The sequence below is a fragment of the Phoca vitulina genome, unplaced genomic scaffold (assembly GCF_004348235.1).
Source record: "Phoca vitulina isolate PV1807 unplaced genomic scaffold, GSC_HSeal_1.0 scaffold62, whole genome shotgun sequence".
Classification (NCBI taxonomy): domain Eukaryota; kingdom Metazoa; phylum Chordata; class Mammalia; order Carnivora; family Phocidae; genus Phoca; species Phoca vitulina.
The window spans coordinates 2,140,354-2,167,907 of NW_022589765.1; the positions used below are offsets into that span (position 1 = coordinate 2,140,354).

Consider the following 27,554-nt stretch of genomic DNA (forward strand, 5'->3'; position numbering starts at 1 on the left):
CTCATGCCACATTTGTCAACCTATGTGTATTCTGATGTCAAGATACCTTAGAGATATAAATGACTACTTATCTCTAAGCATAGTGGATGTCACCCATGTGTTAGTCACACTTGCTCATGAGTAAATGCTTTAAGGTGACATTGCATCAAAGAAAGTTATAGTGGGCCTAGAGGTTGATTCAGAGGTGTGTGCCTTGATGGTAGTGTTTTTATAAATTGAGCATGATTGAAGAATCAGATGCCCTGCTTAATCAAATAATATGAATTGTACCACTTCCAAGGAATAAGAATTTAGTAAACTATATTAAATGTAAAATGATAATGAATGGAGTAAAGTCATTTTTTGAATATTCAGAAGGCATTTTCAGTTATGCTGTTCTTCAGGGTCATCATTAGAATTATCTTTTATGGTACTGGCAGAAGCCCCAATCAATAGAGTTTTCTTGCTGACAGAATGCCAGAACACAGAGCGTTGACTGTAATTCATATGCTTTGTTGAAGACAAAAGGCTCAGAGTCATTTACTGTGGGCATTTTTAACCTTAGATTTTTGAAACGAACACCAAATGAGACTCAGTGAAAAAAAAATCTAGAAAGACCAATTCTTTTTCAGTAATTTGAGGCCAGTAGCTTTTCCAGGACTTGTATAACATTGGCAGAGGGGGAAAATAGCCCTAGCTTTGTATCACGGAATTCATTAGAGGAATTTTATATAAGCACATGGATACTACAATTCACAGGAAATCCCAAATCTTAACTTACTCAACAGTGTTCGTTCATATGTTGAAGCAACCCATAATATAACACGGAGTCCCTCTGAGGCTGTGAAGGGGAAGAAATTTATCATTATTAGTTTCTATCTAGGGATGAGCTCAATTCTTCTCACTTAATATTAAATCTACAGAAGGCATTCCATGAGGATTTAGGCTAGTCCTGTCTCTGCCTTGAGGTTCAAACAATCAGGTCCTGCTAGAATTCAGCCCTATAAAATCGGTTGTTGCTGGGGTACTTTGACTTAGGAAGCACAAGGAAAGCACTTCCCAGTGACAAGATATCTTCCTCAGTGGTCTACTTTGGGGCCTAAATATCAAAACTAAAAATTAATACCTTTAGTCAAAGATGGGGAATTTCCAAATAACCTCTGTAAATTTTAACTTCTTCTGGGAGGGATAACCTATTTAGTTCTGATTAGTTTTTAATCACTTTGAATAAGTTGTTGGCAGGTAGACATCTGGCAAAGACCTGAGAGAAAGGGATATATAGACATATCAAGTAGCCTTTGATGACGGAGAGGAAAGAGGATAGATTTGGAGTAGGGATAAAGGGAAAGTGCTATAGGAGGGTCTTTTATTCAGTCTAGGAGCAGCAAAAAACCACTGGGATTCTGAAGAAGTGAGGGGAAGGGATTTTTTCCTGTGCGTGTGTATGCGCACGAGCACACGCACATTGACATGCTAGAGAGAGAAGGCAGTGATTGTAGAGAAAAATTTTACCTACTGATTGTAATCTATGGGAATTGGTAAGTAATTATTGAAGAGCATTGTTATTCTTTAATTTTATTATTGGAAATTCCTTCCTTTTCTTGATGTGATTTTATTTGTCTCTGTCAAATCTTCATATCACTCTTGTGTATACTGTCCCTTTGTCAAGATTTCCTGCCATTTTAAGTAATCTGATTCAGTGAGGGCCTATTATGGTTGTTCAAGTTTTGGTTGGTGACTTTCTCAAACAAATCTATTTATTCATGATTCATGAAATGAGATGTATCCATATATGTGTGTATTTCAGACAGTAGGTTAGGCATTTTATTTGCTTCTGAGATACACAGAACTAAGTAAGCTACTAAATCTCTCTAAGCCTCTGTTTCTTCACTTATGATAGGAAAGATAAGATGATGATGATACTAATGACAATACTGATGGCAGCCAGTGATGAGGAAGTGAGTGCTTATTGTGTGCCCCACACAAGAATAGGAACTTCACATGTATTATTTTAAAAGAGTATGTGATATTCTTTTCATTATATTAGAATGTGTTCATTTTAAGAAAACACAAGACAATAAAAGAAAACAATAAAAGTTTGCCTTTAGTGCCATCATCTGATAATCAACCTAAGAATTCTACCATCTAACCATTGCTGATACCTTGATGATGTATATATTTTCAAACTTGTTGCTACAAAATACATCCAACATAGTTTTTGTTAATTCTCACATCAACATTGCAAGGTAGATATTGTTATTCCAACTTTATAGCTGAGCAAACATGAAATTAAGTGAATGGAAAAGCTGGTAATAGAACCCAGGTCTGTCTGACTCAAAAGCTTGCTTCAATATGCTGCTTCTCATTCTTCTGTAACAGAGGTATTCAAGGATGCATACGCCTCCCTTTGGCCATCCAAACATCTGCACTTGCAATGAACTCCAAAATATTTTATTTCTTCCCTTATACAAACTACCTTCCCAGTAAACAGTCATCTGCATGTAAGAGAAGGTTTACCAAATGAGAAAGATTGACCATACCAGTTGGAGGACCAGGTCATCCAAAATGACATTGATGACCCTGGTCTCACCTAGTGAATGCCTCCATTTAAACATAAGGTCTTCTTTCTAAATTGGTATTTTCCCTGAGAGTTTTTATTGAAGTAGTAACAAAGGTTCTTGTAGCAGGTAAAGTAAAAATTTCCTGTTCTTAAAAATCTACAGACATGTCTCCTTCAAACACCCTGTGGTGCCCTGCTCTGCTCTCTAGCATCTCCCTTCCCTGGTAGAGAAGAAACACAGACTCACTTGCAACAAAGATTAGATCCTTTGCACCAAACTAAGGTCTACTTGGGGGTTTTACAACCCTCCCAAGGCACAAAGATATTATTCTATTTTGGAGTACTTAGCTGATTCTGTCCTGTAAAGCCATACCTTGTTTTATTGTGCTTTGCTTTGCTGTGCTTTGTAGATATTGTGGGTTTGTTTTTTATTTATTTATTTTTTTTACAAATCGAAGGTTTGTGGCAACCTTTGTCAGGCAAGTCTATCAGGTGCCATTTTTCCAACAGCATTTGCTTACTTTGTGTCTCTGTGTCACATTTTGGTAATTCTCGCAGTATTTCAAACTTTTTCATTATTAATGTATTTGGTTTTTTTTTTTAAAGATTTTATTTATTTATTTGACAGAAAGAGAGAGACAGCGAGAGAAGGAACACGCAGGGAGAGTGGGAGAGGGAGAAGTAGGCTTCCCGCAGAGTAGGGAGCCTGATGTGGGGCTCGATCCCAGGACCCTGGGATCATGACCTGAGCCGAAGGCAGACGCTTAACTAGCCACCCAGGTGCCCCATTATTAATGTATTTGTTACAGTGATCTGTGATCAGTGATTATGACTTGCTGAAAGCTCAGATGATGATTAGCATTTTTTTGCAATATTCTTAATAAAAATATGTACATAATGCTATTGACATAATGTTATTGCACATTTAATAGACTCCAGGATTGTTTCAGCATAACTTTTATATGCTCTGGGAAACCAAAAAATTCATTTGATTCATTTTACTATGATATTTGCTTTATTGTGGTGGTCTGGGACTGAACCTTCAATATCTGCAAAGTATACCTGTACTTTTAGTATACTTAGTTGCTTCCTGGATTAACTTTCATTTTCTTTTTTCTTTTTGGGGGGTTGTTTTTTACTCTCTGAAATTACAAATCCTTAATCTCCAGCCCAGGGATAAACCTAAGACCCAATTGTATCCCCACTTTCCCTGAGCTGATGGGGAATCCAGCTGACAATCTAGAGTCCTTCACTACAGTGGATAATCTGGATTGTTTGTACCCACAAATGGGTCAAGCATATTGCATTCAATGTTCCATCAAGTCATGCCAAGTCCATGCTCTCATGGGGTTAGATTTCAAAAGAAAGGGCTAGGAGGTTGTGCATATCCTAGCATGGGGTATACCTCTTAGTGAAATGAAAGACACTTTGCAGACCAAAAGCTGGCATGAAACATACCTTTGATTTCATCAGCAAGCATGCCATATGTCACAAAATTCTCCTGCTTCCTCCCTGTTATTTCATCTGAGTGCCTCTTTCCTGCACATGGCTCTCAGTTGCAGTTAAGTAAAATGGATAGTACAGTTAATTGATGTAACTAACTTGAATTCAATTGGCCTGAGTTAGTTATTTGCTAAAGTAATAGTATTCTGAGTTGGATATTCTTTATGGGAGGCAACATGTTACGGTGAAAAGAGTACCAGACTAGGAGTCGTGGGTTCTCATCCAGCGTTCTCATCCAGCGTTTGCTACTGCCTCACCAGGTTTTGCAAAAATTTGAGGCTCTGTTTTCTTATCTGAAAGTGAGAGTAATAATGTCTTCCTGGTGTGCTATGTCAGAGGGGTGTAAGCATATAAACTGTAATATTTTATATGAAATTTAGAAGGTTGAAAATGTCTGAAATGCTTTGCAATGTGTGAGATACTATTAATATGTACCTTCTAATGAAGGGCCAGATAGCTACACGTCTAGATGGGCATGGATAGGAAGAGCAGAAAGCAAAGTAAAAATTTCAAGTTCTCCATATAAAACTTGTCATTCCTATTTTTCTGATGGAAAAGTAATACATCCTCAATGTAGAGAATAGGGAAAATATAACAAGGAAATAAAAGTTATTTATAATCACACAACACAGAGATAATTGCCATTAGTTATTTTGATGTATTTCCTTTCAGTTTTTCAATTTTTTTCAAATAATTGGTAATAAACCTCTATGATGAGTACTGTTTTTCTGATTAAAAATCAATAGAAGTTAATTATAGAGAATTTAATAGAAAGTTAAAGTTCTATTTAATCACCCCCTCTTCCCATGAAATTAGTTTTAACAACATTTCATTATTTATTTCAGTTTTGTATCTTATTTTTTTCATTTAACATTGTATTCTAGTGTTTTCACAAATCATTATATTCTCCAAAACTATTTTAACTTTTTATTATCTAAAATTTTAAATATAAACTGAAGTAGAGAGCATAATTGAATGAACCCAACACTTAGCTATCACATGACTTCAGTAATTTTCTTTTTTTTTTAAGATTTTTTATTTATTAGAGAGAGAGAGAGCATGAGCTGGGGGGAGGGACAGAAGGAGAGGGAGAAGCAGACTCCCTGCTGAGCAGGGAGCCTGATGTGGGACTGGATCCCAGGACCCTGGGATCATGACCTGAGCCAAAGGCAGACAATTAACCAACTGAGCCACCCAGGCGCCCTGATTTTCAACTCATGGACAATCTTGCTTCATCTACACCTCAACCAATTCCCTCTCTTACCTTCCTAGATTTTTTGAAGTAAGCCCAAGATATCCTATAATTTCATCCGTGAGTCATCAGTATTTGATTATGAGATATGAAGACTCTAATTTAACTATAATACTCTATTGCACCTTAAAAATAAACAATAAATCTTTAGTGCCATTAGATAGGCTGTACATGTCCAAATTTCCCTATCTCATAAATGTATGTATAGTTTTTTCATTTGTTTGCTCAGATGAGAATACTAATAAGAGGTACACATTACAGGGGCACCTGGGTGGCTCAGTCAGTTAAGCAGCTGGCTCTTGATTTTGGCTCAGGTCATGATCTCAGGGTCCTAGGACCGAGCCTCGCATCGGGCTCCATGCTCAACAGGGAGTCTGCTTGAGGTTCTCTCTCTACCTCTCTTTCTGCCTCTCCCCACGCCCTCTTGCTCTCTGTCTCTCTCTCTCTAAAATAGATAAATAAATATTTTTAAAAGGGGGTACACATTACAATTTATAGCTGTATCTCTTAAGTCTCTTTTAATCCCTACATTTCCCTTTCCTCTTTTTGTTTTTTTCTCTTGCAATTTATTTGTTGAAGAAACTGGGTAATTTTTTCCTATAGAGTTTTGCATGCTCTTGATTTCTCTCTTTGTATCCCTGGTACATTATTTGATATGTTTCTCTGTCTCTAATATTTTTTATAAACAGGATATTGGATCTAGAATAGAAATATAATGCAAGACATATATTTTTTAATTCTGGAGAGTCACATTAAAAAAGAAAAAATGAATAGGTGAAATTAATTTTATTAATATATTTTACTTAACCCAGTATATCCAAATATTATAGTTCATTTATTTGACTGAGAGATAGAGAGAGCGCACAAGCAGGGGGAGCTGCAGGCAGAGGGAGAAGGAGAAGCAGGTTCCCTGCCGAGCAGAGAGCCCGATGCAGGACTCAATCCCAGGACTCTGGGACCATGACCTGAGCCAAAGGCAGATGCTTAACTGACAGAGCCACCCAGGTGCCCCGAATATATAATCAATATAAAATTATTAGTGAGACCTTTTACATTGTTTTTCTTGTATTAAGTCTTTGAAGTATTAAGCAAAACCCCCACAAATCCCTAATGTATAGGATTTCTATAAAATCTGCCATTATAAGATCAGTAGTGGGCAGGATTTCTGGCTATAGACTATGAGGATCTACAAATCCACTTCCTAAAAACAACTATAAACCATAAAGCTTGAGAAGTTGACAAAGACAGCCCTTTAAGCACTCTGGAAATCAACCAAAGACCTATAACAATCTAAGAAGCACTTATACTTGAGTAAACTATTGGACTTTGGGTAACAGAAGTGGAAATCTCTGGTGTTTTGGCCTGGGGCTGCTCATGCTCTACCACCCCCTCTCCCGAAGACTGGTTAGTGCCCATGGTGGAGCAGGCTGTAAGAATTGTATCTGCACTACCATGGTTGAAGATGGTTCACTTGATGTGGACAGGTGCACGACTCCCACGTCCAGTGACAGTGTTTGTAGAAGTGACAGTCTTGGTGGGGTTTGGCCTGTGTGGAGGGCCAACAGTTCTGCTAACCTGGGTAGTGAAAAGTATATTCCTGTCTGAGACTATGCATGTGTGCAGCAGACAGTGAAGATTTGAGAGGGCTCAAGCTAGCCACACTTGTACAGAACAGATACAGAAAGGCCCAATGGAAAATAAAAGTTGTGGCAAACTTGAAAATGGTGTGAACTTTAAATGTGCTCCCTTTCCCACACACAGATCCATTGTAGAAGATAAAACACTTACAGGCTTGAGGTAGTTGAGCACCCCCTCTGTGCATCATTGACCACAGAGTTACAGGGACACAGAGTTCACCCTTAGGAAAGCAGGCTTAAACAAAGAATATAACAGGGTGCCTGGGTGGTTCAGTTGGTTAAGCTCGGGACCTTCGGCTCAGGCCATGATCCTGGAGTCCTGGGATTGAGACCCGCATCGAGCTGTCTGCTCAGCAGGGAGTCTGCTTCTCCCTCTCCCTCTGCCACTTCCTCTGCTTGTGCTCTCTCTCTCTTAAATAAATATTTTTTTTTTTAAAAAAGGCAGTAACTTAAAAAAATAATATAACAAAAATATAACCAAATAAAGCAGCAGGCACACATCATTGGGCAACATGTTTCACAGATTTAGCCCAGGCAGGTTACTTAAATAAAAAACAAAAAAAATCAGCAACAATAACTTTCAGGGAAAAAATCAGAATCCAGAGTTGCTCTAATATATTATCCATCCAGAATGCCCAGTTTTCAACAGAAAGTTATGAAATATGCAAAAGTAGGAGAACATGACCTATTCTCAGTAAAAAGAAAAAAAATCAGTCATATAAACTGTCTCTGAGTGTCCCCAGATGTTGTAATTAGCAGACACATCTTCAAAGCAGCCATTATAAGTATATTCAAAGAAGTAAAGGAAAGCGTAAATAAAGACTTAATGGAAAGTATGACAAAAATGAACAAACTAGTGATTTTCAAGAAGGAAGTAGAAATTATAAAAAGAACCACATGGAAATTTTATGATTGAAAAATACAGTAAGTGAAATGACAAATTCACTAGAGGGACTCAATAGCAGATTTAAGATGGCAAAACAAACAGTTAACTCGAAGACCAGTCTGTACAAATTGTCCAATCTGAAGAATAGACAGAAAACAGATAAAAGTAAAATGAACAGAGATACTTGAGGTAACATCAAGAATACCAGCATATTCATAATATGAATCCCAGTAGGAGAGGTGAAAAAGCAAGGGCCAGAACATTCTTAACAAAGATATTCACAAATTTAACACAACATGTCAAAAGGATTATATTTGGAAATAAACTGGACATGAAAAACTAATATGTGCTAAAGCATGAATGAATAAGAGCCACACACAAAAGGCCACATATCGTATGGTTTCATTTACAGAAAATGTCCAGAATAGGCAAATGTATAGAGACAGAAAGTGTATTAGTAGTTGCCAAGGGCTGGAGGGAGGTTGAACTGGGAGTGACTGCTTCATGGATGTGGGCATTATTTTTAGGGTGATGGAAATGTTTTAAAACTGGATGGTAGTGATAGTTTCACAACTCTATAAATGTACCCCCACATCATTGAATTTTACACTTAAAATGATTGATATGTATGTTATATAAATTATACCTCAATTAACCTGTTTAAAAAATAGTAAACCAACAATAAAAACAAAACAAAAAGATCAGTAACATTGACAACTCCCTGAGTAATATTTCTCCAAGCAATAGATAACCTAGCATTGATACATTTACAGTTGCAAAAGTCAGTAATTAATAATTACAACTATACAAGTTGTTTTACAGTTTACATGGTGCTTTCATATGTATTATTGGACTCATCTGCCAGCACTCTTAAGAAGGAAGGGCAGTTAGCCTTTATTATGCAGAAGGAAAAGAGGTTAGCTCATTTATCCAGTGTCATACAGTCAATGACACAAGATGGGCCCAAACTCAGACTTCCTGACTCCAAGTTCAGTACCCTTCCTAGTACATTATGCCAAACCGACTCTCTGTGGTGGCAATCCATTTGTAATTACATTGTATTACTCCCTGTAGGTGAATATGGAAATTTAGATTTTAAAAGAGGGAATCACAAAGGTTAAAATTACAGTTTAATCTGTGCTATGTTCTTACTGAGTATTTGTTGATAAGGGGGCTGAGAAAGTCTAGTAAAGTTCTTGCCTGTGACCTGGCATGGTGTAGAGATCTGTATCAAACTGATCATACATGACCCAGCAATACCAAGTCAATTCTTGCTCTCTCATCTGGAGTGTCTAGTAAATGCAAAATGTGGTAGGCAGGGGAATTGTGTTGCACACTGACACCTTTTAAGTAAAAGGACTAGAATCTGTGACCCTCATATAGCAAAGCGATTAAGAGTATAGACTCTTGAACTGGACTTTTTGGATTTGACGTCTATCTCCACTAGCTGTGTGATCTGAGCAAAATTACTTAACCTTTTTTTGCCTGTTTTTTTCCTACAAAATAAGGAAACCATATCTCGTTATGAAATTTTTGAGGATTAAAAGTGATCATGGATATAAATTGCTTTAAAAAGTGTCTGGATCTTTTTTCTAGTCCTTTTACTTCTGATAATAATAATAATAAGCATTATTATTTAAGCAATCTGACAACTTAAACTTCTACTAGAGCCTTTCCTCTGGTACTTGTTTTTTAAAACTGTCAATCATATTATTTTCCTGGGCTACCATAACAGCCTTGTGAAATTCACAGGATTAATGATATTAGGTATTTTCCCACTTTATAGTAAGAAAATGGTGCCACACTACTTTGTCATAGTGCTGGGTGTAGAACCTACATTTCCGGGCTCCTTCTAATATAGGCTGCTGCCTTTGGCATACCATAGTCCCCCCTTATCCACGGTTTCACTTTCTATGGTTTCAGTTACCCATGGTGAACTGAGGTTTGGAAGCAGATGGTCCTCCTTCTGAACATATCTCAGAAGGTCAGTAGTGGCCTAACGCTGTCCCAAGGCCTATGTCATTCCCTTCACTTCATCTCCTCACGTAGGCACTTTATCATCTCACATCTTTACAAAAGGGTGAGTGCACTACAATGAGATATTTTGAGAGAGAGAGAGAAAGACCACATTCCCCTAACTTTCATTATAATATATTGTTATAATTGTTCTACTTTATTAGTAGTTATTGTTGTTAGTCTCTCACTGTGCCTAATTTAGACCTTAAATGAAACTTTATCATAGGTATGTATGTATAAGAAAAACCACAGTCTATACAGGGTTTGGTACTATCCCTGGTTTCAGGCATTCACTGGGGATCTTGAAACGTATACCCTGCAGATAAGGTGGGACTATTGTAGTTAGCACTTGCCTAGAAGAGAAAATACTTGGTGCAAACCCCCACAATCATTATTAACCCCTGCATCCACCTCTATAATTAAATCGCTAAAGGGTCTATATCTTCGTAGAGTATGTAACGTTAATTTGACTAGCTCCACTTCCATCTAATATTTAACATAATTGAAAATGAGGTTCAAGTTAGTAAGCAGTGAAAATGCTTCTGCTTCCAATTGTTAAACGTGAAATTTGAGAGAGTTACTGAAAATGTACAAATTTCACTGAACTGCAGAATATGGATGGCAATAGAGAGCTGTGATTAATAATTGCTATCTGCAAGCTATGGGGGAGAGTGACATCTCTGGTTGTTCAATACCATATTTAAAGCCTATTACTTCTCAAGATACTATATTAAATTTGATGCTACATTTTAGACAAGTATGTTTATGCTAAAATTACCACAAAATTTACAAAATCCCAATGGATTTCATTGTAAGAAAAATGAATTGAATATGATTGTTTACTTGGTGAAATCAGCTATTGTTCTTCCCCAAAGAGTAAAAAAAAAAAGCTTTTGTACATTGAGTTACCTTCAATTTTCTTGAAGATTATTCCCGTATTAAGTGTTTAGCTGATTTACATAACCCACCACAAAGGATATTGAAAAGTTATAAGAAAGATAATTTGAAATTACTTTAGGAAGTTGTTGGAGTTCCAAAAGAGATGGTGTGATGGAGGTAGATGTCACTGCAATTCAGATGTAGTATTATTTTCAAATTACTAAGGTTTAGAGGTGTGCTTAGTAGTTAAAAAATTAAAATTAATTAATTAATTAATTAATTTAAAAAAATCTCTGCCTCAATTGGAAATAGCAACTAGAGATTCTGGGCCCTCATTTGGCATGCATTAAGCTGTTGCCATTTATTTATTGAAATACTCAACATGGGCACCTGAGTGGCTCAGTCTTTTAAGCTTCTAACTCTTGACTTCGGCTCAGGTTATGCTGTAAGGGTTGTGAGATTGAGGCCCGTGTTGGGCTCTGCACTGGGCATGGAGCCTGCTTAAGAGTCTCTCCTCCTCCCCCTCCCTCCCCCTTCTCCCTCAAACAAAAGCCAAAACAAAACAAAACAAAAAAGAAATACTCAAAAAATCTTCAAAATCATGATTTGTATAGTTTCAGTCCCCCAGAACTTTGTCCACACTCATGTGTGTTTGTGTGTGTGTGGTGTATGGGAAAGTTATGGAGTCCAGATTCCCTAAGCAGAATAGAGAATACTAAATGAGAGAAAATATCCCAAATGACTGGTCTAGAGTTCTGGATTTTGATTTTTCTTTTAAAACTATTTTCCAGATTGGAGTTTCTTTGTAGAATCTGGTGACAGCACCAATTTTTCCATTCATAATTCTCTCTCTCCACTTGTCTCAAGTGATCTAGCATCAGTGTCCATAAAAATGTCCAAAAATAATGAGAAAAAATAAAGATACGAGCAGCCAGAAAAAAACAGCATCTACAGAGAGAGATGTGAGATTAATTAATCATCACTCTTTAGTTGTGGAATTAAGAGGTTTCCATTTTTCTCTTTCAAAATGACCTAAAGAGTCTGCCCACGCACCGTGAGGACATCCACTGCAGCTCTTTTCACAACTGAGTCAAATCCGTTTTGGAGGAATATTTTTCCAGGAGGGATCTTTCAGCCTTCCACTGTAAGATTTAAAAAATGCTAATAGAACAGTTAGCTTAAACAAGCACATGCAAACCAATGCAGTAAACAGAATTTCATTTCAACTCTTGAGTGTTATCTCTTTGATATAATAGGGTATGTATGTAGCACAAAAGCAGTCTACTTTGAAAGTCATCCTTTCCTGGATAAGAAGCCCCATATGCAGTACATAAAATTCTCAGCCTATCTCCTGAAAAATGATGATTTATTTCTCTTTTTATTTACTAAAATATTATGGTTGTGTCCATGAGACAGACACCAAAATAACTGGCCAATTCCATAACAAAATGGAACTAGGCTTTAGGCTTTATGTACCTATCTGGGCTCTCATCACATACAAATAGATGAGTTTTTATATATATTGTATATATATAGCTATATATATAGATATATATAGTCAAACTACAATTATTTTGTGAATAACTAAATGAAGTCAATCAAACAGCTGCCAAGCAATTAGATACTAACAAATTGTTTTCAGAAAAACTCTTGGTTTTACGAAATCTATCATAATTTTCTAAAACAACTGCTTTATGTCCAGCCAGTGATTATGTTTTCCTTTTAGTATAAAGTTCAGTCATCATTTTCAGGACCCAAAAAAGGGCAAACAACAAACTATGAAAGATAGTTTCAGTAAGTGTTATGGATAAAGGGTTATTTTATTTGTTATATACTACCAATATAGTTTAATTACAAAATAACCACACTCAGGTCCCCAGTAGGTAAATGCACAGAAGCCATAAGTAGTTCATAAGAGAGGAAATAGACCTGGCAAACACATGCCAAAAAAATTACTCAGCCTCACTAATAATCCAGGAAATTCAAACTAAAAGAAGATACCTTTAATTTACTTATTTCAAATAGACATTAAAAAATAATACTCAAGGTTGGCAAGGGTACAATGAGAGGAGAGTGTTCCCACACATTGCTAATGGCAGTGTAGATCATTACAATCCCCCAAAGCCACAAATATGTTCAAAACTTTTGGCTTATTAATTCGACTTCTTGGAATTTACCCTAAGGAAATAATAAAAAATATTGAAGACGTGCATGTTATCTTCAAATGACTCCAGTTAGAATATTTATAAATGGGGAGAGATAATGTAAAGACCCAACAATAGGGGAATGGGTAAGCAAATTATAGTACATCCACTTTACATTGCTATTGAAAATGACAGTTACATGGGCGCCTGGGTGGCTCAGTCATTGAGCGTCTGCCTTTGGCTCAGGTCATGATCCCAGGGTCCTGGGATCCAGCCCCGCATCGGGCTCCCTGCTCGGCAGGGAGTCTGCTTCTCCCTCTCCCACTCCCCCTGCTTGTGTTCCCTGTCTCGCTGTGTCTCTGTCAAATAAATACAATCTTTTTTTAAAAATGACGGTTACAGAAATTTTGTAGAAAAATGCAAAAATATCTATACTGAAGGAAGCAACATGAAAAAATGCATTTGTGTATTATGACTGGAAGGAAATGGACCAGAATGACAGCAGTCACTCTTAGAAGCTGGTAGGATAAATGGGGCCTATTTCTCTCTCAACCTTGGAAAAAGTCAAGCGATTATCTTGCTTTTGCAGCTTTGTTTGTTCCCCACAACAATTCACTATTTAAGCGTTCCCTTAAGAAAAACAAAGGAAGGTGGGAGAAGAATCAGCCAAAAGTTCAATGTTCCATTTAAGGGCTTCCTAAGTTCAGTCTTTTCTTTTTATTTAATTGAAGTGTTATTGACATACAATATTATATTAGTTTCAGGTGTACAATATAGTGATTTGACATTTATATACATTATGCAGTGTTTACCATGTTAAGTGTAGTTGCCATCTGTCACCATACAATGTTATTACAATATTATTGACTATATCCCTTATGCTGTACTTTACATCCCCATGACATATTTATTTTATAACTGGAAGCTTGTACTTCTTAATCCCCTTCCCCTATTTCACCTATCTTCCCATTCCCCTTCCTTCTGGCAACCACCAGTTCTCTGTATTTGTGAGTCTGTTTCTGTTTTGTTTTGCCTGTTGTTTTGTTTTTTAGATTCCACATATAAGTGAAATCATATGGCATTTGTCTTTTTTGGTCTGACTTATTTCACTTAGTATAATACCCTCTAGTTCCATCCATGTTGTCATGAATAACAAGATTTTATTCTTTTTATGGCTGAGTAATATTCCTCCCCTCCAGAGAGAGAGAGAGAGAGAGTGTGTGTGTGTGTGTGTGCACGCACTCGCGCTTGCTTCCATGTCTTGGCTATTGTAGCTAATGCTGCAATAAACAGAGGAGCCTATATCTTTTTGAATTAGTGTTTTTGTTTTCTTTGGGTAAATACCCAGAAGCATGATTACTGGATCATACTGTATTTCTGTTGTTAGTTTTTTTGAGGAACCTCCATGCTGTTTTCCATAGTGGCTGTACCAATTTACATTCTCCTCAACAGTGCGTGTGCTCCCCTTTCTCCACATCTTCACCAACATCTGTTATTAGTCTAGTGTTTTGTGAATGAGTCAATCTGCATTAATGTAAAAGGTCCTCATTGAAGAAAAATTATTACAGTAATCCCAAGGAGTACTATCCCCCTTTACTAGCTATTCTCCAGTTGCTAGGTGGCCTCACTTCCTCTGTCTGCTGTGTTCTGAAAAAGGCCTGTTCTCCTTGAGTGATGTCCAATGTATTCTTTAATTTTTTTCTGGAGTAGAGTATGTCTTTTTGGTGAAGGCTGCAACCCATAAACAGTTGCTATGAGTAGGACAGGCCTGTTTTCCATTTTGAGAGGGTGTATATATGATTAATAATAAATGGGAAGAAAATAACAGGATAGAGGAACAGGAAGGGAAGTTATCCCCAGTGCATATACACAGATCAATGGATTCAAAAGTAATATTTTAGTTAAACTACCCTATAATAGATTGGAATGTGTGTGAAGGGTTGGGAAGAGGGAGAGAAAAGGAACAGAAGAGAGAGGAGGGGAGAGGGACTGGTAAATAATGTAGACTTGGTTTGGAATAAACCCACCATTTTTTCTAGTTTTTTTTAAACTTTATTTAAATTCCAGTTAGTTAGCATAGAGTATAATATTAGTTTCGGGTGTACAAATATAGCGATTCAACAACTCCATACATCACCCAGTGCTCGTGACAACAAATGCACTCCTTAATGGGTCCCCTATTTCTCCCATCTCCCCACCCGCACTCCTCTGGTAACCATCAGTTTGTTCTCTATATTCAAGAATCTGTTTCTTGGGGTGCCTGGGTGGCTCAGTCAGTTAAGCGTCTGCCTTCAGCTCAGGTCATGGTCTCAGAGTTGTGGGATTGAGCGCCGAGTTGGGCTCTGTGCTCAGCAGAGTCTGCTTGAGCTTCTTTCCCTCTCCCTCTGCTCCTCCCCTGCTTTCTCTCTCTCTCAAATAAATAAAATCTTAAAAAAAAAAGAGAATTTGTTTTACTGGTTTATCTCTTTCTTCCTTTGCTCATTTGTTTTGTTTCTTAAATTCTACAGAGGAGTGAAATCAAATGGACTTGGTCTTTCTCTGACTGACTGATTTCACTTAGCATAAACCCACCAATTTTTTGATCGATCAATCTAAGCTTCCCTTCAATTTCATATACAATCATGAGATTTTAGAGCTAGAAGAGCTCTTTGAGATAATCTGATCTCCTTGTTACATTTAGAAAAACTAGAGGCCCTAAGAGAGAGGAGGTGATATACCTTAGGCCACTGTGCCAAGTATCTTCTGAATGACAACATGGAGTAGGGATTAAGAGTGTGGCCTTTGGAACAGATTGTATGAATTGAAATCTCGGTTCTACAATTTACTAGTTATGTGACCTTGGTTTAGTCACTTAACTGCTCTGTTCCTTGATTTTCTTTATCTATAAAATGTACCTACTTCATCAGACACAATGAGAATTAAAGGAGTTAATGTGTGAAAAGCACTTAGAACAGTGCCTGGTGGGCCGACCCCCACTTGAGTTAGCAGCTACTGTTGTTAAGTTGCTGATTCTGCCATTCCAAGGCCAATGATTTTCACATACCAAGTTGTCTCTTCATAGCCTTATGGTGACTAAAGAAATAAACATATGCCTCCCTGGGTCTTTTCCAAAGTCACCTTGGAGTTTATCTTAGTAGCAAGTAGCAAGTGGAAAACACAAAGGTAAACCACAGGTAGTGACATTTGAAGTTATACTCTGTGACCTATCTGAATGTATGTTCTGCAGTAGAGAAATAATTGACTTTGATTTTCATGGTTTCATAATAGCAGCATGTATTTTACCCACATAGTTCCTTTTTGTAAAGTTTATCATTATCAAAATAATAGAGAAATAAGAAAAACTGCTTTGCTGTGAATAGCATTATGTGTACATTTGGTTTTTCTATGAGTCGACAGTGTGATCGTCATGTCTAAATAACATTTGCTTACCAGTGGACCTCCAGGATGCCATGATGGGCACTGAATGAATAAGTCAATAAAGCAAATATGAGCCTGTCCTTAACCTTAGAGTATTTAGAACAGCATCTTCTCAGAATTATTGTGCTTTCAAACTTTGTGAGGCTTAAAGTATTAGTCGTTCTCTTAATGTTGTCCTATTTTTTTTATTTCCAAAAAGTGAACCATTTGTGAGTGAAGCCAAGCTCTGCTTCACAGGACTTTGGTAAATATCACAGTTTCCTAGCTCTAGGCACAGAGCTGTGCGTCTCCATATCATGTGCCTAAAGAGAGCTGGAATGTGTCTTCTGTTATCTGCGTCCACTGACACAAACATTAAGACAGGAAGTTGTGGTTGAGGGTCAGGGAGCAGGGAAGGATTGTTTTCTCTTGGTTTATACCAATTTGTGGTTTAAAGGAAGATTGCTTCCAAGAACCCTCAATAACCTTGAATAGATGTGACATTAGTAGCTGATTCATAGCTGTGAATAGCTATGATTAGAACTTCAAGAATGGTTCAAAATGGCTATAGGAATATTCCTCTCCCTCTCTCTCTCTCCCTTCCGTCCCCCTCCCCTCCAGGAGTTTTCATGTTGCAAATAAACATACTGAGGGGAAAGAGAATGTCTGCATTTTCATACATAAAAATAAGGGTGATTTTAACATCATAAATCAGAGTTGCCAGAACACAACATTAGGCATTAGAAGTGAGATGTTTTTCATTTTTAAATTTAACTTGTTAGGTTTGAATGGTGTTAAGATAAGTGTAAATTCGTAACCAATTGAGACTTAAGAAGGAATGCTATTTTGACCATACCTCTGCTCTGTTAATCCCAATCAGACTGAACCAAACTTGACTGAAAGAGCAAGTGAGAGATGGGAGAGAAAATAAAAAAAATATATGTCTATGTTGTAACAGAAAGCATTTTATTGAATTTTTAATTTATTAAATTATTTTTAATTATAAGGTCCTTGATTGATATTTTGGGGTTTTTTTTAAAAATTTTATTTATTTATTTGACAGAGAGGGAACACAAGCAGGGGGAGTGTGAGAGGGAGAAGCAAGCTTCACCCTGAGCAGGGAGCCTGATACAGGGCGGGCTCACTTGATCCCAGGACTCTGAGATCATGACCTGAGCTGAAGGCAGACGCTTGATGACTGAGCCACCCAGGCGCCCCTCTTGATTGATACTTTTGCATCATCAGTGTCCTTGTGTGGAAAATAGCTCTCTACCCCTACTTGGTAAACTTTCATTCTTTAATGAACAAAAACTGTATGTGCTGGCTGAAATGAAACTAGATTAATTGTATTGATGCCTCCTTTTCTGGGTGGAAGTCCAGTTCTCTGGGGCAAAGATACATTTCTGGAAGTCTGCTATTGATATGTTTCTCACTTTGCACTATTTGTAGCAAAGTCGGGGTCTAAAATCCAGCCAGCTGTCCACCTTATGAAGCACATGCTATGGGAAGCTAAGGAGAAAGAGATTAAAATTGGCCCTGGGGCGCCTGGGTGGCTCAGTTGGTTAAGCGACTGCCTTCGGCTCAGGTCATGATCCTGGAGTTCCGGGATCGAGTCCCGCGTCGGGCTCCCTGCTCAGCAGGGGGTCTGCTTCTCCCTCTGACCCTCTTCCCTCTCGTGCTCTCTGTCTCTCATTCTCTCTCTCTCAAATAAATAAATAAAATCTTTAAAAAAAATTGGCCTTATCACATAGATGCTCAGTAGAATTTCAGTGGTTGTGGTGATGGCATTGGTGATGAACAAACAAGCTGAATCAAGTACAGTCTTTTCCAATATCCTCATATTGCTTTGTCTTTCTTTATGTGTCCTTTCATTCTGCTTGGTAGTAGAGTTGTTTATCACTAGCATTGGACTGTGAATTCCTTGGGGGTGGAGACAATGACCTATTCATTTCCACATTCTCTCTAGCCCCTCTTGTGAATGCTGGGCAACAGTGTATTCAGTTCATTCAGCAAGTGTTGATCAAGAGTCTACTACATGCCAGACATTGTGCTTGTTTGGGGGACATAACAATGAATAGAAAAGATAAAAACACTTCATGGAGCTTACATTTTTGTGGGGAGAGACAGATGACAGACAATAAACATATAAGCAAAATATATAGTATGTCATTTGGTGATAAGTGCTATGAAAGACAGGAAGGAGGATGAGAAGTGACCTTTTTTTGGTGGTTTACAACAGGACATTGCAAAGGCCCTGAGGTGGAAACATGCCTGATTTTCAGAAACTGCGAGAAGGTTGGTGCACCTAAAGTGCATGAGATAGGTGGAAATATGGGGGGGATGAGATTAGAGAGGTTAAGGTAGAGAGACAGGTGAACCTTGTAGGGACCTTGTTGGTCATTGTATGGATTTTGGCTTTTATTTTGAAGGAAATGAGACACCATTGCTGCTTCGGAGCAAAAGAGAGACATGACATGACTTCGATTTTAAAAGCTTCATTCTGGCTGTAGTGTGGGAAATGTGCTATAACGAGAGCAGTGGTGGAAGCAGCGCATCAGTTAGGCTGTTGCAATAATCCAGGTGGGGGATGATGGCTTGAACCAGTGAGGTGGGAGTGGGGAAGTGGAGAGCTGTCATCGGATTCTGGATATATTTCAAAGGTAGCACCAACAGAATTTACTGATGGATTACATGTGAAAGACAGGAATCGATGTGTGTGGCCTGAGCAAATGGAAGAATGGAGCTGCCACTTACCAAGATGGGGAAGACCGTGAGAGGAGCAGGTCTGGGAAGCCATCGGAATCGGGACATTGGTTTTTTTTTTTTTTTTTAAAGATTTTATTTATTTATTTGACAGAGAGAGAGACAGCGAGAGCAGGAACACAAGCAGGGGGAGTGAGAGAGGGAGAAGCAGGCTTCCTGCCGAGCAGGGAGCCCGATGTGGGACTCGATCCCAGGACCCTGGGATCATGACCTGAGCCGAAGGCAGACGCTTAACGACTGAGCCACCCAGGCGCCCGGGACATTGGTTTTGAACATAGTAAGTTTGAGAAGCCAGGTAGAGATATTGAGTGGGCGGCGGGATATTCACGTCTGTGGCTCAGGGGAGAGATTATGCTGGAGCTATAAATTGGGGAGTGTATAGACAGCATGTCTCATGAGATGGCATGAGGTTAGATTGTTGCCAAATCATCAGTGTATGTTCACTTACAATATTCGATTTGCTTTCTCTCCAACTATGCTCATCTCTTGTATTAAGTCATACCAAACTGCTGTTTCTGTAGACCATTTATTTATGGAATTTGTAGGTTTGTGTGTGTGCCTAGAGTAGTGCTAAGTGGTATGGGGGCTGTAAAGAAGCATAAGACTCAGATTCTGCCTTCAAGGACTTTAACATTCGGTTAGGGAAGTAACAATTCGCTTCATGAAACTGTTCCTACTACAAAGGATTAGGTACCACTGAATGCCTATCAGTCAATACATAAGCTTTATTGAGTGATTTCTGTATTCTGTGTGTTTGCTATTCATACAATAGGAATTCCAAAAAGTGAGATTATGCACATGATTTAGGAACCACTATCCAGATGTCTGTAGATTTCTTTGAAAATACCTGTGGCCAAGAGCTTAAGAAAAATAAAGGAGTCCGTTTCACTGCAAAACAAAATCATGAAGTTATTTAGGTTTGAACTAGGTTTTTTAACATTGCACAAAAAAGGACCAAGTTGCAAGTTGCAGCATTTGATGCAAATAACGACAAAATAATGTAAGGAATGAAAATAAGTACATTTTTACAGGGCTTTAAGCTTTTCGGAGGACTTGGACATCTCAAATAGCATTTGATGTTCTCAAACATGTCTGTGGTAAGGCAGATAATGCCTCTCCTTGTCCTAAGAGCCTTAGTGACTTCGAGCTCAGCATTCTGTGGGGGAAAGCGGGGTTCTTTCAGTGATTTATCATGAAGTTTTAAAATTTCTATTTCTAAACCCAATTTAGATCCTGCTGTTCCTGTACCAGTATACTCACCAGAAGTGTTGTTTACATCCTCTCGGAACTATGAAGAACAAAAATTTACCGCCACCTAACTCATTAAAAATTCTCTGCAAGCCCGAGGCTCAAAAGCCACAATATGGACACAAAGAGCTCAGTCCCCCTCAAGGACACTTTATTTCATGAACCTCCCTCACTCAGAATTCTTCTCTCTTTCAAAACCCCTTTCTTAAATGCAGTATTAAACCAGAGGCAAGACTCTGTTTTTGCTAAATGTAGTTCTCTTACCAGTTTTCATTTCAAATGTGGGATGTGCTAGGTTAGCATTTGTACTCCTGGCCACTTTCAAATCTTAGAATGTTTTTTAACCTAACCACTGACATTATCATTAAGAACACGCACACACCTTAGAAAACGTTGTCCTTTATTTGCATTCCAATACAAATATTTTTGAAGGCTGTCTCTCTTCTACCTCGAGTATTTTCTGATGCTGCAACCTCCAGTTTAATCCTAAATGCTTGCCAATGTGTGCATATAACACAGTGTTATTATTGCCTCAGGCTAGCTTCATGTCATCTAGTTTGTCTTTTGCTTCACTCCTTTGATAGTATTATCAGAACCAATTGTGAATCTGCCAGATGCATTTCCTCTCAAAAGGACAAATCTAAGAAGGCTGTGTTTTTCCCTCTCTTCCAGGACTGCTTACATTAAAGGAGTTCCTCTTCCTTCGTTTCATGAAATTGAGCTTGCTTAATCAGACATGGAGCAAACGGACTGCAAACCCTACCAGCCTCTCTCAAAAGTCAAGCATGAAATGGATCTAGCTTATACGAGTTCTTCTGATGAAAGTGAAGATGGACAAAAACCAAGACAGTCGTACAACTCCAGAGAAACTCTGCATGAGTACAACCAAGAGCTGAGGATGAATTACAATAGCCAGAGCAGGAAGAGGAAAGAAGTGGAGAAATCTACTCAAGGTGTGTTTTTACTGGATTTTTAAATCTAATATTATTTCTCAGTAGAGAATGCTTGTGTATGTAAACTTAGGTTTCAAAAACAAATTTGCTGATGTTAACTGGTTAATAATGTGCACTGCTTATATATGCTTAGTGAATCTGTTCATATGCCAATCCAGCTGAGGTTGTAGGTTACATGTGCTTTTTACGGATTATGCATGAATTTAGATGCAACAATCCTCTTATCAGAGCATTGAAAATTTGTCTAATCCTACAAATAGCCATTTACAGACTGAAGGATAAATAATTTATAGTAAGATGAAAAGTAAACAGCTAAGTGCTTTTCAAGCCATTGCCTATGTGGGATGAAATTCTCAAATAAATATTTGGCTTCTAAAAGAGCTTTAGAAAGGTTAGTGGAGACCACCAAACAAGGTCTGGAAAGTCTGTCATCAGAATGTGGACACTTCGTGCAACGCAGTCCTGAGGGAAAATAAGAATTCGTTGGAACCCTTCCTACCATGGCTGTAATGTAGAGCAGATCCTTTGGACAGCCTTGGTTTCTCAATTATGGATTGAAAGACAGTGTTCAATACATAGAAAACAGGTAGATAGGAATACGATTGCCTTATTCTTTTCGATTGATAGTTAAGCAGTGGTAGATACTCAACTACACAGAAGAGAAGATACTGACTAGTACAGGTTAATATATTCTTTTAAAGAGTACATCAATGCTGAAATGAAAAAAAAATATGATTTGATGATCTAGATCAGTGGTTCTAAACTTAGGGGCCCTGAAGAAGCAAAAGCAGCATCACCCATAGGACTTGCTAGTGATGCGGATTCTCAGGCTTCACCCCAGACCTATTGAATCAGAAACCCTGAGGAGGGACCCAGCAATCTGTGGTTTAACAAGCCCTCCAGGGGATTCTGATGGCAACTCAAGTTTGAGGACCACTACTCCACCCTTTTTTTTTAAGATTTTATTTATTTATTTATTTATTTATTTATTTATTTATTTAAGGGAGAGGTCACAAGCAGAGGAAGCAGCAGAGAGAGAGGGAGAAGCAGGCTCCCCGCTGAGCAGGGAGCCCCACATGGGGCTCCATCCCAGGACCCCAGGATCATGACCTGAGCCGAAGGCAGGCGCTTAACTGACTGAGCCACCCAGGCGCCCCTGCTCCATCCCTTTGAAATCACTTTTACTCAGAGAGCCTCAAAGATCACTTCTAGTTGGGTGACTTCCAAATATTTATCTTCAGCTCCCTCATTTTTCCCAGATCTAGCCCTACATTTTCAGTTACCTGCGAGACATTTTCGAAGGAATGGACATCTCCACTGGCAGCTCTAAATCGATACATCTAAAATGGCAGCAATCATTTTAACATCTCTAATTGCACTCCTTTTCTTTCCATCACAAGATCTGTTCATGAAGTTCCCATTCTCCCCAGCCCTCCACGTACACTTTCCGTACCTAATCAGTTGCTCCTTCCAGCAGATGTAACTTCTACTTGTCTCAAATCCATCTTCTTTCCATTAGCATTATCACTGCTCTCATTTTCTTTTACCTCAACTGTTTTTGCTTCCTAACTGATCTCCTTGGACCTCACCTCATCCCTTCAGTCCTTCAGCCATGCTGCCCCCTTTCTGTTGGAATGCCCTTCTCCGCCATCTCCGTTTCACCATATTTAACTGTCTTCAAGGCCTGGTCTCCCAGCATCTTTGCCACAGAGCCTTTGTTGTACTGTCAGCCCCTTTGTACCCATTTCTGATTTTTATTATTTTGGTATATACTTTTCTAGATTGTACACTCAGTGAAGATGGGGATCATGATTTATTTACTGATCTCTGTTTTTCTATAATACTTTGCATATAATCTGTGCTCTATAATTTTTAATTTAAGAAATAAGTTGCTGTCAAGCAAAACATAAGTACTTATCATGCATTGAAAACTGCTTATGAAATACTGACATTGGCACAGGTTACTTTTTTTTTTTAAGAGTAAGTCCATGCTGAGATGAAAAAACAATCATTTGATTATCTAGATCAGTGGTTGCCAAAGTGTGAGGCCTAGACCAGCAGCAACAGCATCACCCATGAACTTGTTAGAAGTGCAAATTCTCAGGTATTGCCCCGGACCATGTAAAATGCAGTTATTATAAATGAAAACTACTGTATCCTAATTAGTATTAGTATCTTACATTAGAGAAATTTTAAATTGAGCCAAAGATTTTATATATTCATACTAACATTTAAATATACCTTAAATGTTTATGATATTAACTATATTACACATTTTTTACCTCTTATCATAATTGGTAAAAGTTTTGTATCTGTGTTTTCAAGTAATTCATTTTAATCTTTCCTATTTGTTCTGCTAATGACTGTGTATTTGTTATAAGATAATTTTATTCATCTGTCTAACTATTTTTGGCTCTTTTATGCTTTGAGAAATGTGTAGTTCCCATTAGAATATTTTTCTATAAGTTTGTCTTTACAGAATATGAACTTACAATTGTGAGTTGTGGGTTATGGGAATGAAGTATAGAGTGCTTGACCTCATATGTTGTGAGTTTAAATAAGAAAGCACTTCTAGGGGCACCTGGGTGGCTCAACTGTTAAGCGTCTGCCTTCGGCTCAGGTCATGGTCCCAGGCTCCTGGGATCGAGCCCTGCATCGGGCTCTCTGCTCTGCAGGAAGCCTGCTTCTCCCTCTCCCACTCCCCCTGCTTGTGTTCCCTCTCTTGCTGTCTCTCTCTCTGTCAAATGGATAAATAAAATCTTAAAAAAAAAAAAAGAATGCACTTCTAGTGATAGTTTGTTCTAAAAATATAAGCAATTTTGTACTGAGTCAGTGTAAAGAGCGTAGCCAGCCTCATATTTCGTCTCTGCATTGTGATCAAAATGAATTTTGAGAAGATGGAAGTTTGTCTTCTATGATGCCATCCTAACTTTTTTTCAATGACCTATTAGTACTCAATAAGCTTTTACTTAGCACTCACGATGTGTCAAGCCCTGAGTCAGTGCTAGGGATGGAGATGACTCCAATAGTTTCTGCTTGTAGGAAATTCATAACGTGGTGGAGAAAATAGATATCAAGCAAATCATTACAATTGAACATAGTAAGTACTTTTATAGATAAATAAAGGGAATATGGAAATACACAGGGAATCGGGGTCCATAGAAAGGTAATATTTGATCTAGGTCTTAAAATTTGAATACGATCTTACTTGGAAAAGACATTCCAAGAGGGTAGATTAGCAGGCGCAAAAGCATAGAGCTGTGAAAAGGCCTGGGATGGTGAAAATTCCAGTATGGCTAAGAGTAAGGTACATTGGAGCTGGATCACAAAAAGTATTGCATGACCAATTTAGGAGTTCTTTTTTTCCTTTATGCATTAAAAACCACAGCTTTTAAGTAATGGAGAATTTCATGTTGAATAAGATTTTTAGGATGAAAAGTGTAGAAGAACATTGTAGATATACAAGCAGCAGTATAACAGATTGATTGCAGGTGGGAAAAATTGGATGCAGGGAGACAATCTAGGAAGCTACTGAACTAGGCCAGGCTAAGAACGGCAATGACGGTATAAACTCTGGCTGTATCAGAAGAGGTAAAGAGACATAGTGCAGAGATATCAGTGTGGAGGAATTGATAAGAGTTGGTAATTGATTAGTTGTTGAGGTTGAAAGAGATAACAGAGTCAAGGATGCCTCAATTTCAAGTTTGGGACACTGGGAGGATGATGCTCCATTTACCAAGAGAAGGAAAATAGGAGGAAGGGTGGGTTTGGAAGGGAAGAGAATGAATTTCTTTCTGGACATGTTACGTGTTAAGACGCTTGGGTGACATCCAGGTGAATTTTCCTATCAGGCACTTGGAAATGCATGTCTAGAGTTCAGGAACGATCTGGACTGTTGATATAAGTAGATTTGAGTTCATCAGTATCTTACAGTTGATGCCTGGGGATGGATGATATTACCCAGGGAGAATGTGTAGAGTGAGACTAGAAAAGGGCCAAGGACAAAAACCTGAATCTATCATCTGTGAACTTACATAAATACATTTTCAACCTATTTAAATTTTTAGCTAGCACTATCCTTTGGTGCACTGACTTATATATACTCAAGTATGAAAATCCAGGAGGTGAAAGTCCAGAAACTTGGGATCTTATCAGTCATTGACTCGCTGATCTTAATGACATCTAGGAGGGAAAATAAGTACCTCTTTGGGGGAGAAATGAATTATCCCTCATTAGGTAAAACCGTGGACCTAATTATCATCTTTTTTGGTGAGGTCTGGCATCTACTTTGTTGTTTTATTCCATGTATTACTACCTATGAGCAAAAGAAAATATTAATAATTTTCACATATTTATATGAGTGGTAGTACTTTGCATTAACCTAGCTAGAGTTGAGCCTGACTCATTATTTTTAAAGAATAAAATTCTCAGAAAATCATTGAGTTTTAAGTCGGGAAAGAAGAAAGCAAATATAATCGGGCACCTGCCATGGTGGCAGACACTCTGCTAGATGCCTTTCAGGCTTACTAGCCGTGCCGCCTTAAGCAAGTTACTTCGGCTCTCTGAGCCTGTTTTTCATCTGCAGAATTGACTTCATCATCATCACCAACAACACCATAATCACAATGATAAAAATAAAAGTAATAATAAAAATAAATCTTGACGAGTACCTACTCTATTTTGGGACTCTGCTAGGTGCTCTACATTTGCTTCTCAAACACCTTATGAAGTATGACATATTATTTCCAGTTTACAGATAAGGTAACTGAGGCTTGGCGAGAAATAGCTGGTAGGTTTCTGCAGCTAAAAACTGGTAAGGGTTGGACTGGAAATCCAAGTCCTTGGCTCTGAAGTTCCCATCAGTCACTACACTACACTACTCCCATACTTACCTCATAAGTATTAATTGTGATCATACATGTGAAAATGTTTAGGAACTCAATAAATGTTAATTTCCCTTCATTTCCTTCCCTGACAACCTTGCCAGCCTCTTTTTGTTTCAGTCACCAAGGGTTTACAAAGAGGTTTAACAAGCTTTATATTCTGATGATCTTTAGAAAAGGGCAGATGATGTGCTATCTAATTTATAATGAAATATTCCTGAGTCTGTTTGTTTGTTTGTTTCACTTTTTAGGGAAGCTGTTGTGCCATCCAATTCAGGGCTTGCTTTGGGGAAATAGTAATAAGAGGAAATACTTGATCCCATCTGAAAATATCTTTAAATTCTTATTTTTATTTGCCAAGAAAGCAGCACCCACTCGCCCAGGTACACACAGGGTTGGATTCTAAAACTGATTTTCTTATCTTCGAAAAGCTTTCGAATTAAGGTATGGACACTAATCTAATATTATTCACAGTTCTTTACTAACGGGATAGATGAGCCCAGGCAAACTTATTTCAGATGATTTTTGGCAGGTCTGATAGCAGGGGTAGATCTCCTGGAGGCACAGAGGCTAGCAGTTTTCCCCAAGTAGCCTCACTTCTAAGGGAGGCATCAATCAACTAAAAAAATTAGCATAAGACAAATGAAAATATAAATATATGAATGTATGAACCAAGGATAATAATTTTAGTTATGAGAAGTACCCTATAATTTTTATAATAGAAGAGATTAGTTTTGAATGTAGCCATTTTACCGATCAGTAATTATGAATGTGAAGTCACCCATGCAGAAAAGGAGGTACGGGGAGGACCTGTTACAAATCCCACAAGATCACAGACTCCTGAGATACTACAGCCGACACAAACATTTTCTCTCTGCCTTCTTGACCTGCTCTTTTGTGGCTTCTCTTTCTCCTAATGGGTTTTTGTTTGGTCGGTTGTTTTCCTCTGTCTTACAACCTAAGCTTAAATCTCACATTATCGCCATCTGGTGGAAAAAATTTAGAACTGCCGATTTGTATTTACCAAGATTACATGGAAACAAACCTCGTCATCCATGCATCCATGCATCCATCTGTCCATCTATCCATTTTCATTTACTCATCAAGCTTTCATTTAGTGTCAACTACGTTTCAGGTACTTTGGTAGATGGATGAAGTTCATCTTGAAGTAAATGGACACAAGTGACTATTATTTCCCCCCTCCTTGCCCTAGGCTAATATTGCCACTTCATTCCACAGAAGCTGCTTAAACACCACTGCCACTTGGGGGTTCAAGGAGCAGACAGAAGCCCAAATTTGAGAAGCACATTTCTCGATTCTTATTTCAAGCACTTAGCAGTAGTATAAACTATTATTTGCTTAACATCTAAAAATTTTCGGCAACAGTTCCTATGAAAATCTTAAAAGAACTTTTAATCTCAGGATCTGTATTTACATGGTAAACATCACAGATGG

At 38.0% G+C, this 27,554-nt stretch overlaps 1 protein-coding gene across 5 annotated transcripts in view; it reads left to right on the forward strand.

The window, feature by feature from the left end:
- TENM1 (teneurin transmembrane protein 1) overlaps nucleotides 1–27,554 on the forward strand; it is a 775,694-nt gene that overhangs the window by 204,681 nt on the left and 543,459 nt on the right. For all 5 annotated transcript variants that reach the window (XM_032391374.1, XM_032391377.1, XM_032391378.1 and 2 more), the window contains one exon: nucleotides 20,936–21,216. In XM_032391374.1, the coding sequence (XP_032247265.1) occupies nucleotides 21,000–21,216 (217 nt within the window). In that variant the 5' untranslated portion in view covers nucleotides 20,936–20,999. The remainder of the gene's footprint in view (nucleotides 1–20,935; nucleotides 21,217–27,554) is intronic.